This window comes from Microtus ochrogaster, chromosome 4 (assembly GCF_000317375.1).
Source record: "Microtus ochrogaster isolate Prairie Vole_2 chromosome 4, MicOch1.0, whole genome shotgun sequence".
NCBI lineage: Eukaryota > Metazoa > Chordata > Mammalia > Rodentia > Cricetidae > Microtus > Microtus ochrogaster.
The window spans coordinates 35,052,484-35,068,371 of record NC_022011.1 but is presented as its reverse complement, the minus strand read 5'-3'; the positions used below and the strand labels follow the sequence as shown (position 1 = coordinate 35,068,371).

Here is a 15,888-nt window from a genome sequence, read left to right as displayed (position 1 = left end):
GTCAGGCAGTGATTAAAAGAATACAGTTTCCGTGTAATTATTTCAGGGCATAAGCTAAGCTAGCCATGTGGGCGGCCAGGTGCCGGGGACGCAGCTTTGCCGCTCTTATTTCAACAAATAAAAAGCAAACAAAAGAGTACAGTTGAGTATTTATGTGTACTTCTGGACCCACATACCAAAAGTTTAAAGATAGGAATCTTTGTTTTGGGACAGTCTGCAATTTTGACTCAGCACCATGACTGGTTCAATCAGCAGCTGATAGTCTGTACTTTACACAACACAGCCAGCATGGCTGTAAAGACACAGGCACTGCAGGTCAGTCTGGAGGAAATGAGAAGCACTCGTGTACTGGCCTACTTTTCTTCTTGTTCTCGCCATCAGTGATAGTCAGCCAGAACCTCGGTCTACCCTGTGAGGGTCTGCATTTCAGGTTAGCTGCTCCCAGCAAGCCAAAGACATTACTGTCCACGTGCCATTTAAGAAGTACTTGAAACTTGAAGCAGTTTCTACAAGAGTCTCCCTGGCCCAGATGCCCTGTCCCTGCCTCTGATTGCACTGTTCACACAGTCACCTGACTCCGGAAGAAGGTTCCACTCTGTACAGACATCGCCACTCTGCAGCCCATCTGGCGCTTCCCTCTGTAGGCAGCAGCGCAGCTGTGCCAACCATGGGTAGCCATGGGCAAGCTAGCCACTCATGAAACCAGGCACTTGTGCAGGTAGAGGTCCCTTCAGTCACACACGAGATGCTCCGTTCTTCTCCACTGATGGCAAAGTCCAAACACGAATCCCTAGTCATACTCCCTGGATTTTATGAACAAAGACTCAGTCTTGGCTCTCGAGACAAGTGAAATAGAAAATTCACACATTATTAGCCATTCAAGTGATGAAAGGGTACTGCCAACACACAAACACACACATAAACACACACAGACAGACACAGGCATATACACACACTCATACAGACACAGGCATATACACACACTCATACAGACACACACACAGACACAGGCATGTACACACACTGACACACACAGACACACACACACACACAGAACCTAGAATTCTTAAAGTACAGTAAGTACAGAATTTTTTAAAGTCCGCTCAGTTGGCCTATGAATCCTGGAAACATCTTCATGGCGTCTCCGGGATGAAAGCACAGTACAGAAGAGGGAAACGGGGAGCGGATGGCTGTCTGCAGTCACAATGAATCAAAGCGCAGAAGGAAGCCTGCAAGCCAGCAGGTTCTAATGAAATATTAAGGCAAATGATTATTGATGAAAAATGAAGAAGCCTTTTTGATTTCAAGAAACCTTTAAATCACACCTAGCTAATTAAAACAACCTAAATCCATTCATTTAGTCCTTGACGGGTGTTTAGCCTGTTCTGGGCCTAATTTAGAAGGCGTGAAGGCAGCTGAACCCACACACATGGACCAAGAGTGGCAGCAAAGACACGGTCATGAGAAGGCAGAGTGGCCTTCTCACATTTTGAGTGTCATTTTCAAGCTGGAACCCTTCCTGTTTATCAGAAAGGATATCGATGATAGGGTATTTCCTACTATTAACACTCAATGTTCTTTCACGTGATGATCATACAATGAACGCAGGCATCCGCAACAGTGATATGGGATCTAGTGGCACTTTTCATTTAGCTCACTGTGGAGCTGTTGCTCCACTCCGCACTTCCAAGGGAGACACAGCGAAGAGACTCGAGTAAGCCTGGCATGCAGGAAACATTGCAAGTAGCAGAGAACCTGCCCGGCCGGGCCCGCAGCCTTTGCTAGCTAGCATCCTCTAACACCAAAACCCTGTGCACCTGAGCCTCCTGCTTTGGAAATTAATTGTAGGCTATTCAAGCTCAAGACGATACCAATTACAGCAGATTATGTTGCGTCCTAATTACAGAGATCAATCAAATGTCCACAGCCATGAGTGTTCGATACGGGGACACTGGGTACAGAGCAGCAGACGTCAATTGTCTCAGCAAAACTCAACGCAGAGAAATCTAAAACAAGCATTTACACAAGAAAGACGCTAAAAATATGCCAAGGGTCATCATATATCACACCGGCAAGCAATCAACGCAGCCAACGACTGTGCTTCTAAATGCTTAGAACCCAAGGATGGAGGAGCTGTGCTGCTGTTGGCGATAGTGGGGGATGTCCAACAATCTTAACAGACAGCTTTCCATCTCTCTGACTCCAAGCCCGAGAGAACCCACTCAGGGCTCACCTCAGTACATGATATGAAACCTTGGCCCTGCGCTCTGGGCTCGTGAGCACACCATGACAACAGCATAGAGTGCAGAAGGTTGGATTAGCTCACGGCACTCTGGAAGACCAGAGAGAAAAGAAGAGACTTATGCTATTAACCCAACTTCCTCCAGTTCCCAATGTCACTCAGGCTGATGAGCACACCTGTAACGCACAGCTAGTGGGAGACAGCTGGAGACAAACTACAGTTCTTCTGAGTCAGGCACCATTCAAGGACGTGAACTCAGGACCTGTGGCGTGCCACGTCGCATCCCATGGCAGAGAGAACGGCATCCAGCCTCCTGCCAATTAAACAAGCTCTACAAAGCCAACTGGGATTACAAACTTGACTCCCAATAAGCAGTCGGGCTTGGCTATGCTGTCCAGACTCATGTCCAACCCAGGGGCTCTAAACCCCCTCCCACCTCAGCCTCATGAGCAGCTGAGGTTGATGGCATGTATAAAACGTGACTTTAACAATTAAAACATCTATGGGTCTAAAACGGGCACTTTGTAGTCATATACAGACACACTACAGGAACTGGCATTGCTATACTAAGGAAGCTGTGTGTGTCTGTCTGTGTGTGTGTGTGTGTGTCGCACAAACACCACACTGGTCAAGGAGAGGTCAAACGACAACTTGAGACAGTAAGTTCTCTCCTTCTACCGTAGGGGTCCTGCTGATTAAATTCATGTCATCGGCCTTGGCTGAAAGTGCTTTTAACAGAAAGGCCATCTCACTGACCTTAATTCCTTAATTTATACAAGCATACATGGGTGCCAGCATACCAGAGCCTGGAATATTACAGTAAACAAAAATAGACAAACCCTCTGCTTTTAATGCAACTTAATTCAAATTGAAGACAGATGATAAAACCATAGGAATACATCACATGCTTGGCATGACGTCAGAACACGAGCAGGCAATATAATGTGGGGACGGTGGACAAGGGATGGGCGAACACGTAACCGGAAATCATTTGCATGTCCTGGAACACTGCCTGTTGGCTTTGCTTGCCTACCCCTAAAGCTGCTGTGGCCACAGAGATGGCCCCTCACAGCCAGCCAGCCAATCATGCTCCAGGAGAGTGCTTTAGAGAACACTGCATTCTGTGTCAAAATACCTGGGCTCTTTCTTTCTCCAGGACTGAGTTCTGTGATGGCAGGATTTGAAGGCCCACCAGCACGTCGCTTGCACTAATTTCATCTCCCTGGCTACTTCATCAGCTGCCCTTCTGACCTCTGTGAGCCATACAGGGTTTCGAGCAGAATTTCAAACAGAACACCTCTGGTTCATATGGCCACACTGAGCAAGCATGGGAAGGATCCAGAGAGGGCCAAGAGGAGCATCTGCCCACGCTCCTGGGCGGCGCACGCTGATCCCTGCTGTGCTGAGGACACAGCAGGACTGGCTTCCCTGTGTGTCAGCCCTGGGTCCTCCCATGGCAGTGAGGGTTATTCGCAGGGTCTGCAGAAAGCGGAGACCTTAATTTTATCATGATCTCTGCTCTCTGGGAGGACGGTCTCTCGCCACTCACGAGCATATAAGTGTCATTTCCAAGACTGCACAAGACATGGAAGTTGGGAAGGGATACTTTCACGGAAGAGCCCTAAAGAAGTCCGCATACACAACCAGAGAGCCACTGGACCTTCTGAAAGACCAGCTCCCATCAGGATCAGTCCATCAACAAGGTCAATGCTACTGGAAGATCCAAGCTAAAGAAGTGGCGGTGGGTAGGGGAGATGAAAAACATACAGGTTATAAAAGAGAGACATATAGGTTGGTTGGGCTCAGCTGGAAAGCTGCCTGCCAGACTTGAGTTCAGATCCCCGGCAGCCACATAAAATCTGGGAGTGGTGGAGGGGCTAAGTGCCCAGTTATGGGGAGATGGGAACAGAAGCAGCCATGACGCTCACTAGCCAGCCAGCCTAGCTGTATCAGTGAGGCAGCAGTTTGAATGAGTGTCACCCAAGAGCCACATCTTAACAGGCGTGGCCTCCAGCTCACAGTGCAACAAAAAGTTGAATAGCCAATAGCTAGACAGGAAAGACAGCCGGGATTGGTGAGCAGAGAGAATAAGTAGGAGGAGGGATCTAGGCTTGGGAAGAAAGGAAGAGTGGGCAAGGGAGAAAGAGAGGGAAACACCGGGGGCCAGCCAGGCGGGCCACTAGTCAGCTTAGCCTCGGAGCAGGACGTACAGAATGAAAGAAAGGTAAAAAGCCCCAAGACAAAACAGAGGAGGAGGAACAGGTTAATTTAATTTAAAAAGCTTGCCAGGAACAAGCCTAAACTAGAGCTGAGCGTTCCTAATTAATAATAAGTCTCTGTGTCACAATTTGGGAGCCTGTTACAAAATCAAACACTGAAGGTTCAGCTGAAAGACGCATGTATGAAATGTGCATTTCTGAACAAGGAAGCAAATCTGTGCACCCCAACACTCAAGTCCGTCTCATGCAATTTCAAATGCATCCTCAAAAAAATCTATTATCTACAGGATATATGAATTATTTAGTTATTTTCAGTTCTTATTCATTTCTGTCCACATCACAATTATTGGTACGCAGCCAGGACTGAATAGCGTTTGAGGAGTTGCCTGGACCCCTGGGAATTGTCAGCTAAAGCCCTAGAACCTGGGCTTGTTCAAGGAGTTGAAGCCTTTAAATAATCAGAGCTTAAATGTATTGGATAAAGGAAAGAAAGGAACAGAAGGATCACCAGAAATGAGTCTGTTCTCAGTCAGCTTCTCTTTCTGTTACAGAGGCATTTTTCAAACATGCACCAGCTACCCTACCCACCCCCGCCCCTAACTTCCACAGTCCAGGCTTTGAGCCTGGATTCACACTCAGCCATGTAAACTTAACCATGTCAGAAACTTAGTACTTCTGCACCAATTGGACTGTCTTACAGTCTGGTTTTGAGTTGCATTTGGTTGTCTTTTCCTTTGGGTTTTGTTCCACACTCAGTGAGGATCCTAGTGAGGTTACCTGCCCTGAGCTGGGCAGGATCAGCAGGTGTCTCTGGTGAGGTCGACAGGAGAGCCGGTAAAAGTGATGGAGAAGTGAGAACTTGTGTGCCAGCCCCTGCCCCGTGGTTTGATGTAGAGTTACATGCACAGCGTCTTCCTTCCCTCCTAAAGGAATTCTCGGCAGACAGTTCTATGATCCTCGGGTGTTTTATTTGGGTATCAGTTACTGTCCTGTTTGCTGTGAGTGAAAACAAAAGCAACTGAAGGAAGGAGGGGTTGCTTTGGGCTCAGAGTTTAAGAGTCTACTACGTGAGGAACTCGTAGTGGCAGAGAGATTAGATATCAGGTCACACTGTATCCACAGTCAGGACGGAAAGTCAGGAGGGACAATGCCGATACTCTGCTTGAATTCCTGAGCGCGGTCTGGCACCTCAGCCCAGGGCTTGGTGTCAATCACATTTACGGTGGGTCTTCCCTCTCACAGACACGCCCAGAGATTTGTCTCTGGAGTGATTCTGGATCCTGCTGAGCTGACAGAGAATAACCATCGAATGGGGGAACACTTCTGTATCCCTAATAACTCACTGATACAGTCTTTTTAATAACTATGGGTTAGAAACAACAATGAAAATTCTGTTTAAAAATACTGATTGTATAATCATGTATATCTGGGGTTGGAGATGTAACTCAGTTGGTACCGGGCTGACAGAGCATGTAAGAGGGCTGGTTTTGATTCCTTCCACTCATAAACTAGCCAAGGTAGTTAATGGATTTCCGTCCGTCCCGTGGAAGGTAGGGACAGGAGGCTCAGGAGTTCAAGGTCATCCTTGGAGATATAGCTAGTTTAAGGTCAGTTGAGACCCTGTCTCAAGAGAGAAAAGGAACATTTCTGTGCACTAACATACATGCTTTCTTTTAACATGTGGGTCATTTCTCTGTCATTTCAAATGTATCTTCAAATACTTTTCTATTTGTCTGTTCTGTAACAATCTAGAAAGTTCGTTCCTTCCCACATCTTCATGTAGGCAGTGAAAGGAGCTTGGGATAATTCAGCTATTTCCTTGATTATAAAAGAAAGAACCGCTTTTGAAACCAATTAGTGCTATCATTTCAGATAGACAGAATCAGCCAATGAAGAAAACATGGGCAAGGCAAGAACACAGAATGAAATCCAGGGTAATCAAACATCCGTGGGAGGACTCGGGGTGCCGACAGAAGGGCCCTGAAACAGCTGGGGAGTTAATTTAAAAATGGATTGTGGATTCAGGGCTCGGGAAAGTCTCCCAAGAAGCTGAAAATGCATCTCACCACGGGGCTCTACATAAATCCTCATGAATTTATATTAATAGTAGGCTGATATTCCATCCTTATGCAGGAGCCAAAAAGGAAATAACACCAGCCAAAGATTACTAAATACCAATAAGATTGGCACTTAAAGCTGTGAGTTTGGATTGTGGAAGAGACGGGGAGACGGGGTAGGTAGACTGAAAGAGAGAGGTGGCTTACTGTACCAAAGTGCACGGAAAGCAGGGTTTGAGATTTGCTGGACACAAAAATAACACTCTGTGCCACACAGAAGAAGGAGATTTTGGCCAAGGCAGTAAAGCCAGCTTATCAGCAAAGACTCACAAGTTCAGGGCCGTGTGACAAGAAAGACATTAAGACTGAATGAGTACGCTCTGCTGGGGGCAATTTGCTGATGATTACCAGAGACTAAAATAGTTTTCATTTAGCCCGCATTTCTGTAGAATACGTAAGTGTTCCCCGAGGCAGAAATAAATATATAAATAAACAACCCCCCTCAACAAATTGTGGTTTCGGGCAACGTTAATCAACCAAAGGAATTAAACAAAATGTCTTTGAGATTAGCCATGACCTTATTTATGGCTTCATTACTTTCACAGTTTCATTATTTGGGTTGTTGCTGTCACCTCACTCAGCCGTTATTGTAATTGCGGAATCTCTAACTGTACCCGACAGCTTGGTGAACTGGGGCTGTGGACTTCATGTGCTGGCTTGTTTTAGGTCACGTGACACGAGCTAGCATCATCTTAGAAGAGGGACCCACAGTTGAGAAAGTTTCCCCACCAGACGGGCTAGCCTGTGGTGCATCGTGTTGACTGGCGGTTGATCTGGGAGGGCCCAGCTCACTGTGGGCAGCGCCACCCCTGCGATGCTGGGTCTGGGTGGTAGAACAAAGATGCTAGGTAAGCCATGGGGAGCAAGTAGGTAAGCAGCGCTCTCCTCCATGGCCTCTGCACCAGCTCCTGCCTCCAGGTTCCTAGTCTGACTTCCTTCAGTCATGAACTGTTACCAGGAAGTATAAGCCAAATAAACCCTTTCCTCTCCATGTTTCTTTTGGTCATGGTGTTTTACTGCTCCGATAGAAACCCTAATTAGGACACCCTTCCTCACCAAAATATACCATTTGCAGAACTTGTAACACCAACAGCTGCATGGCTCGCCTGTGTACCTAGTACAATTCGGCTTACACTTTTACCCTGATAAAGAGTTAGCGGAAAGACGTGACTCAATGGGCACTGCATATGTAGGAGAGGGGCCTGAACTGAGAAGCTGGAGAAGCCAGAGTCCCGTGTTAAGGCAATAAGTTACATCCTGAACACAAGCTGAAGGATAATTTTAAGTCAAGGTGAGACGTAGGCATATTTATTTTTAAGTTCAAAACCCCAAGTAGTGGTTGAAGTGGGGACATGTCAGTAACAAGCCTGGAGACAAGAAGGATGCTGGGAGACTCCCATGGGTCATGGGAGCAGTGCTGTAGAAGAGAAAGAGACTCAAAATTCCTTAGCTTGGTAAACTGGAGGGCACCTGTCGCATGCTACAACCGAAGGATCCTGTCTCTAGAAGAAGATGGTCGTGATGGTGCTTCTCAGAGTGAGGCCCACTCCACTGGGAGGGGGCGCTGGTAAACTCCAGCCAAGGGCGAGCAGGAAGCCAAATGCAGGTATGGAGAGTTTCTCACTCCAGAGCCAGGAGCAGCTGGAAGGGAGTGATGGAGCAGACAGTACTCACAGAGGGACGTGCTATAGGAGCAGCCAGTGACAGAAATGGACAGAGGGCAGGTGGGACAGATGGGCGTGGTCTGGGTCCAGTGGTGCACAGGACTAACCGACAGTTTTCACCCCCTTCCTAAACTACCTTCTCACGTTTCAAGAAAGGCAGACATACACAATAGGAATGAGTGGAGGTAGAGTATTTGACTCTCTGAACAGCAAACGCGATTTTGTTATACGACCCAACATTTTCCAAAGGGCACACGTTTAATAACGGCCTGCATCTCAGAAAATTAGTTTTGTTCTGTGTCTGTCAGACTTCTTTTGGACTCCACAGGATGCCAGTTTTAGTGGGGAAGGGGGAACAAGTTCATAAAGGTCTTTTCTTTTAAAACTGGCACTTTCCCTTCATGGTGAAATGCATGCAAAAAGCATATGATTATGGTATTTATGCTTCCATTAAGGCGTCCTGGGCAAGCTCGGGGAGTCTAGCCTACTATTTCCCCGCATTTAGATTTGTAACAGCACAGTTCTGGCTTTATTTCGATTATATTTGAGGACAATGCATTCTTGGTGGCAGATGATTGCATGACGACAGTCAGAAAATGTCCATCCGAGCTGCATCGGAGGCCAGGGTCTGAATACAAACACAGATGCATGGTGTACAATCCTGAGTATGACTTCAGCACACCTTTGTTATAATCTGGGGCGCCCCAAACTTCCTACACGGAGTCATGTAACTTGTATGGAAAGGAAGCTATGGCTGTTAAGAAACAATGAATAAAACACAGGAATAGTATCACAAATGCGAGACAGTCGCTTAATAAAACGATTGAATCAAGGTGAGCTGCAAATGCAATGGACCGTGTCCAGTGATGATCGTCCTTACCCCACAGCTTTGCTACGAGAAGACGTTTGTGACTCGCTCAGGCTAGAACCCATGCTTTTCTTCCCGACAGCCTAGGAACATTGTGTTCCCGATATGAAAGAGTCAGTGGCAGAAAAGTCAACTGGGAAAGGCATCAACGCCACGAGTGGGCACTCCTCAGCCAGACCTATAGGATTAGAATTCCCACGAGCTCAGCACACATGGGAGAGGTTCTTGCGGTGGGTTCCTTTGCAGTTGCCCTACCCAGTCAGCTCGGGGAATGGGCTCCACCTTGAAAAAGAACCCTCTTCCACTTTGTTGAAGCTGTGGTGAGATGAGAGGGGACTCTGGGCTCTCTGCGCATCCTCTAAAATTTGACAGAACTGTCAAGAGTATATGGTGAGGCCTGAACAGCTGAAGATTCTCTGCATTAGGGTTAGGGATCAGTAGGAATTCCATGAAAAGAGAACAGGAAGGCGTCCAAGGGATTCCATGCACAAGTACAGAAGGAAGAGCATCCAACTCAAAGAGACATGGAAACCGGCAGAGAGACCCTGACGGAAACTTGCCTCCCTTGTCCAGCTCACAGATGAGCTGGAGGCACCCAGTCTTTAAATTTCTGCTGCTGGAGGAAACACTTCATGAGCTGTCGCCCTCGATTCTACTTCAGTCACTGTTCTCTGAACCCGTGTGGGGACACCGTGCCCTCGTTGGAATTAAAGCCTGTTCTGTAAGTGACAACTGCAACAGGAATCTGAAATAGTGTTAAGGATGCACTGGAATGGTGTTTAGGATGCGCTGGAATGGTGTTTAGGATGCACTGGGCACAGAGTTCAACACTTTACTCTTATCAGAGCTGGTCACTGCCAAGCCTCGTGAGCCAATGCCTCTGAGCCCCATGTCACACGTGAAAGGAACGAGACAGAGCACTCAGCTCACAATGAAAGAGCACAGACTCAAACTCTAGCATGCTGCTGGCATAGTTCAAGTTCCTGATCTCAACTGCCTCTGATCTTGTAGGAGAATCATCCACGGAGGTGGGAGTTATTAGGATCTAAAAGACTCTAAAACAGTTAAGGAGGGTTCTGCGGGCCGACAGCCAGTGAATAAAATGCAGCAGGAATCAGATAGCATCAGTGCTGAGAAAGTGCAGGCAGGAGGGTGACAAGTTCAAGGTCATCCTTGGCTGTGTAGTGAGTTTGAGGTCAGCCTAGGATATGTAAGATTCTGTCTTTAAAAAGGAGAAGGAAGAGCAGGGGTGAGGAGCTCAGCTACAGAGGGAGGGAAGGAAGGGGAGAGGGGATGAGGAAAGAGGAGAAGAGGGCTTCTCTCTGAGCTCTTCTGTTCACAGTTCCTTACATCCACCCTAGCATCTGGCCTCTTGAGACAGAAATCTCAAGGGAGCAACTTTAGCAACAGACTGATTTTTCAAGTTGACAAAGGGCCAGGGCAAGTCAGGAAGGAGTTGCCACTGCTCAGCAGATTCTAAGTGGCCTTCCCTTTTAGGCTTTTTCCCCCTAGAGCACCTATCCAAGATTCTGGAAGAAAATCGGAAAACCCTAAAGTGCAATACCAAGCAAACTCGTGATTCTAATGTGCTAGGGATGGGATGGAGAGCTTCAGTTGTGCGAGGAAGATCCTCAGTCACAGGATGCACATGCACGCATGCACATGCATAAATGAACACACACCCTTACACACATACAAAACCAGGGGGGAAAACCCAGCTCTGCGGGAAGTTCCATCTGCCCAGCTGCTTCCAGTGCTTACTAGTTAGAACTCCGTCACATGGCTCACTACAAGTTTAAAAACTGAAACACCTAGGTAAGCACCTGCCTATCGGAGTAAACAAGGATTTACTCCACAATGGAGAGGAGAGAAGAGGTACTGGGTAGGGAGGCAACTGCTAGTGTCTTCCAATGCACACTGCATCGGAAACAGGGCTCTTGGCCAACCAGGGCATAGCGGCCAAAGAAGTTACCTTAGCCATGGTAATATAGGAGCTTACGAACCACCGCCATGCCTAAGTCTTCCAAGTCCCTAGTTAAACACAGACTCGTTAAGAAACCTACTAACATTCCGGTGAATTTAAGCCTAACTATTCACACTGCCTACGTAGCATATATCTAATGTGAAAATCAAAGTGTTACCAAGGACACGGATAACGAAAAGAAGGTGGTGCCACGACTACAGCATACATGTTCTGACACAGCTAGGCATGCCTGGGAAGGCTGACAGAATAAACACACATCAAACTAAACAGACATAAAGGGAAGGTGACCAAATTCACCTGTGGACCCGCTCACATAGGCATGAGTCTATCTCTAAACACATGCATGCTAGAAAGCCACTGTGCGCACAATATGTGGAACAGGGTAAGCGTGCCCATTGTGACACCAAGTTTGTATCTTTTAATATATTTCCCAGGTTGCTTCTGGACTTCTGGCTGTGAGATCCATCAGAATGACTGAGCAAGGCATCCTGGGGGCTGCTTTTTTACCGAACAAAGGAAATCGGAGAAGTACACGTCAGCTTATCAGCAATGCCTGCATTCCCACAAAATGCAGAAATCTGAACAGCAAAGTTCAACAGATACCCATGGCAAATTCTGGTGACATTTAGTCAGTCAGCAAGCATCTGTACATTATCCATCAGAGGAAACTTCTCTCTGAGTGGTTTTAGCTTTCATATTTCCATTAGAACGATTACTTTTTAAAGTTCATATAAGCATAGCCTAGATCACCTTGTAGGCTCGTGAAAGTCTCTGTCTGCTATGTCAATATCATATTCCAGTCCAAGATCACGGGTCACACATTCGCAAAAGCATTAACGGAATCAGGGGAGGGAGGGGAGAGGTGAATCCGCACTCACCTCACAACCATATCAAAACCAGCTCCAGTGCCTGGGCATGAGCATGACAGGTGTGCACCATCACACCCGCTCCTGGGCACGGGTGTGACAGGCGTGCACCATCACACCTGCTCCATCTATTGGCTCTGGTTAAAACACACCAATAAAATAATGGAAAAAATATTACTGGCTATGCTAACATAGTTCACTGCAATCCAACTGGTTTGTCATTTTTGTCTATATCTAACTTTGTAAAGTTTAAAGTTTCATCAGACATGCGATGGTTCTACACAGGAGTCCAGTCTCATGTTGTCTTTATTATGTATTTAAGAACTGTTATAATCACAACAATTTACAGCAGTAGGGAAGTAGCAAGAGATTGTTTTTAAAAAAAAAAAAAAAAAGAGAAAAAAAGAAAGAAAAGGGCTTCTACACTACCCAAGTGTGAACAGCTTTTCCATAGCTTTGTCTGCAACAAGAAAGACAACGGAGTAAGGCCAAGCTCCCAAGCCAAGTCCATATTCAACAACAGGTGGGCAAGGAAGGGCTTGACAAGAACAAAGGTCGAGTCTAAAGCAGCAACACCACCAGTCATTAATGGATACCTCATTCTCTGCAAAAGTAGGATTAAAAAACTTGACAAGTGTCTATAATCTTTTGTTTCCCTGGTAAAAATGCAGCATGGCCCTCCAGGTAAAGTTGAGTAGCCTTGGAGGAAAAGGTATGGTTCTGATCTCTGCTGAGTGTAAGCCCTCCCTGTGAAGCAGACTGTGGGTGGGCATGAGCCGGGGCCTGATTCGGATCTGGGTTAGCAGAACAGGGAGACCGTGGGTCCAGATGCTGCAAGCCGGAGGGGAGAGCACCCTGAAAACACGACGCCCTTTGAACACTTGCAGAAGCCTTCAGATGAGAAGGCAGCTTTTGGGGAGCTCTTGGTTGGTTTAAGGCAGCCGTCTGCGTTAACAAGAGCAGGGTGGCCCTCTCTGATGGTCACTGCTGCAGCCCTGCCCCAGCTTTCAGATGTAGAAATGCTTGGCTCTCTTATCAGCCATCAGTAATCTCCAGGCCATCTTTTCCCTGTTCCCCCAGGAGTCACTAGCCAGAGTGCTGGTGTTTGGGTGGCCTTTCTCTCAAGAAGGCACCTTCGAATGCCACTTAACCTCTGAAGGCAGCTTCCACAATCACGGCAGAAATGAGACAAAAAGCTTTTAGAGAAAATGTCCCTGCCACCGATGAGAACTTCATTTTTGAGTCCTGATGCATCTGTTAATACACACAGGAGTCTTTTGGGGACATGGGGACGAGGCCGGAGCCACCCTAAGTGTTCATGTTAGAAGATTCACTCCTCATATCAATGTCAAATAGATTTTCTGAGACAATCAGGACAAAAGCCTAAACAAGGAAGGTGCAGGGCCAGGACAATTGCTGTGGGAGGCACTCCTTCCGGAGCTGTTGTGCTTGCCTTTGTTCCGGTCTGCTATTTTTAAAAATGTTTCTTTCTGTAATTGCCGGAAGTTGCTTTCTGTGTTTGCAAGATTCTGTTACTATTAGCTAAAGTCAGTTGTTACAAAGAGGGGAGGATACATCAGCAGAGCCCACAGCCTGCGTCCTGCCGAGGACTCTGAAGCCATGACCTGCAGGGCCAGCATCACTTAGGGGATCCTAAAAAAATCCCAGTTCTTGGACTTCACCCTCAACCTACTGCATCGAAACAGTAGCCAGCCAGTGTTTGGAGAAGCCTTTCAGGCGAACCCAATGCACATAAATGCTTCAGAAACACTGTTTTTAAGGAAAACCATTTATAATTTACAAAGCCCAGCTGCCATAGAGAGCGATAAGCGACGTTTAGAACACGATTGGCGTATTGTTTATGACAATAGCGTGCACATGTTTGATATGAAAGGAAACGAGAATTATTCCCTTCGAAGCTAAACTCCATATGGTGTTTGAGTCTATAAAGGGAGGGGTGGGGAAAGATCCATTCAAGATTGTTCCAGCTAAAATCTGAAAATATGTATATCACCATTTCAAGTAAGTATATTAGCAGTATATAGAGCTTATGAAGTGTACGTCAGTGATACAGGCTCACAGACTCGGTTAGATGCTTAAATAACCAGATAGCTATTCAAACACAATTGGCATTTCTCTCTGCACTGATAAACACATCCGACCTGAAGCCTACGGTGCCTAACAAGCCTCTTGTAGAACAGATGTGCTATATTTCCTATTTACTAATTCTTTCATATTATAAAATTATGCCTCCCCCAGAGTGGCCCTTCTAAGTCATAGTCCAATTGAGTGTCCAAATGCATTTAGTTATCCTATCCAGGAGCCCTTTTAGCAAGACAAGAACACTGCACACTGCTTATGATTCCAGTTTGGCTTTGATCTGAGCTGTCAGCCACAGGCAGGCCAAGTCCCAAGGGTCACGAGGAGCAGGGTGCGCTCAGCTGGGACTGCAAGGAAAGCAATCACAACTTCTCGCTCTTCATCCCATCAGCCACTGATTTGTGCCAACTTAATACCTTTAGACGCAACAGCCTTTTAAAGGCCACTAATAAGCAGCATTTTACCATGGGCCCCGACAAACCATCTTCTCCACTGCCCAGAACCAGCAGGGCTGGCACAGACGGAACCCTGACAACCAGCACCTACCTGTCCCCAGGTTTGGAGCTCCGTGGCTTCTTCACTTGTGCATACAGTGTGTCCATCAGATGCCCTTCCCTGGGGCTCTGGGGTCTGGCATTGAGAGCCAAGCAGCCTTCATAGGATGACATGCCCCCATGCAGCATCTCCTCATCACAGCCAAACGTCCGATGGTAGTCCTGGATTTCAGCATAGTCGCGCTCTCGAGCCTGCCGCTCCCTAAATTCGCGCGTTTTGGCTTGAATCCTGTAAAATCAGAACAATGCTGAAGCAGGAGAAATTACTCCTTTTCCATGAAGCGATGCAGGCTTCTTCATCGAGCTGTGTTGTTCATGCAGTTCTAGGGGAGGTGTGTGATGAGCGATGACTTACACACATTTTAGCGTCTCACTTAATGTCATACACACTAAACGTAATCATTTTGTGCATGTCGATATGACTCGGTGATAAAGTGATCTCACACTGATTAGCTGACATCAAGAAATAAAAACAAGGGCCTGAGAGACAACTCAGACCGTCAGCTGCTGAGGACTGAGTCTGAGTCCCAGGTCGCACAACAAGCACAGTGGTACAGGCACCTATAGTCCCAGCCCTGAGGAGACAGGATAAGCCCCAGGACTCGTTGGCAAGCAAACCAGTGAGCTGCAGTGTCCGTGAAAGAGCATGCATCAAAAATAAAGATGTGGAGTGACAGAGGAGGACAGCTCATGGTGACCGCTAGCATCTGCATCATCTGCAAGTCTGTGCACACAATGACACGTATAGCCAGCTACTTTTCTGGTTGAATTTCAATCCTGTCCCATGGGTAAAAATTAATGCCTGATACTATAAACCTGTCAGAAGCCCAAGGCTGGAAAGGTCATCAGAGCTTCAAAGCCATTACCTACTGTTGTTTTATTCATTTAACTTGGTGGCAAACTGCATGTATGTGTAGGTGTGATGGATACACATCTGTCATGTAATTGCATGTATGTGTAGGTGTGATGGATACACATCTGCCACCTGTCTGCATGTATGTGTAGGTGTGATAAATACACGTTGCTCAGAGAAAAACCACAGCACATGGAGATCTGTGAAGCTTCAGCATGAGCGCTTATCCTACTGCAACAGTGGCAGAGTCCCCCAGATCAGAGTGTTGATTTCAAGTTTTTCAGACAGAATGGAATTCCAGTATCGATTAAAGACAGAAAAGACACCTGCACAATCAACTCCTGACATAAAACTGCCTACATTAAAGCTAGAAAAAGATCTTACATGGTCATTTTACCGACTTAAAGATTTTACTAAATTA

At 46.6% G+C, this 15,888-nt stretch overlaps 1 protein-coding gene across 12 annotated transcripts in view; it reads right to left on the bottom strand.

Moving 5' to 3' along the window:
* Pard3 (par-3 family cell polarity regulator) overlaps positions 1 to 15,888 on the bottom strand; it is a 515,659-nt gene that overhangs the window by 106,919 nt on the left and 392,852 nt on the right. For all 12 annotated transcript variants that reach the window (XM_026777989.1, XM_026777997.1, XM_026778008.1 and 9 more), the window contains one exon: positions 14,607 to 14,843. In XM_026777989.1, the coding sequence (XP_026633790.1) occupies positions 14,607 to 14,843 (237 nt within the window). The remainder of the gene's footprint in view (positions 1 to 14,606; positions 14,844 to 15,888) is intronic.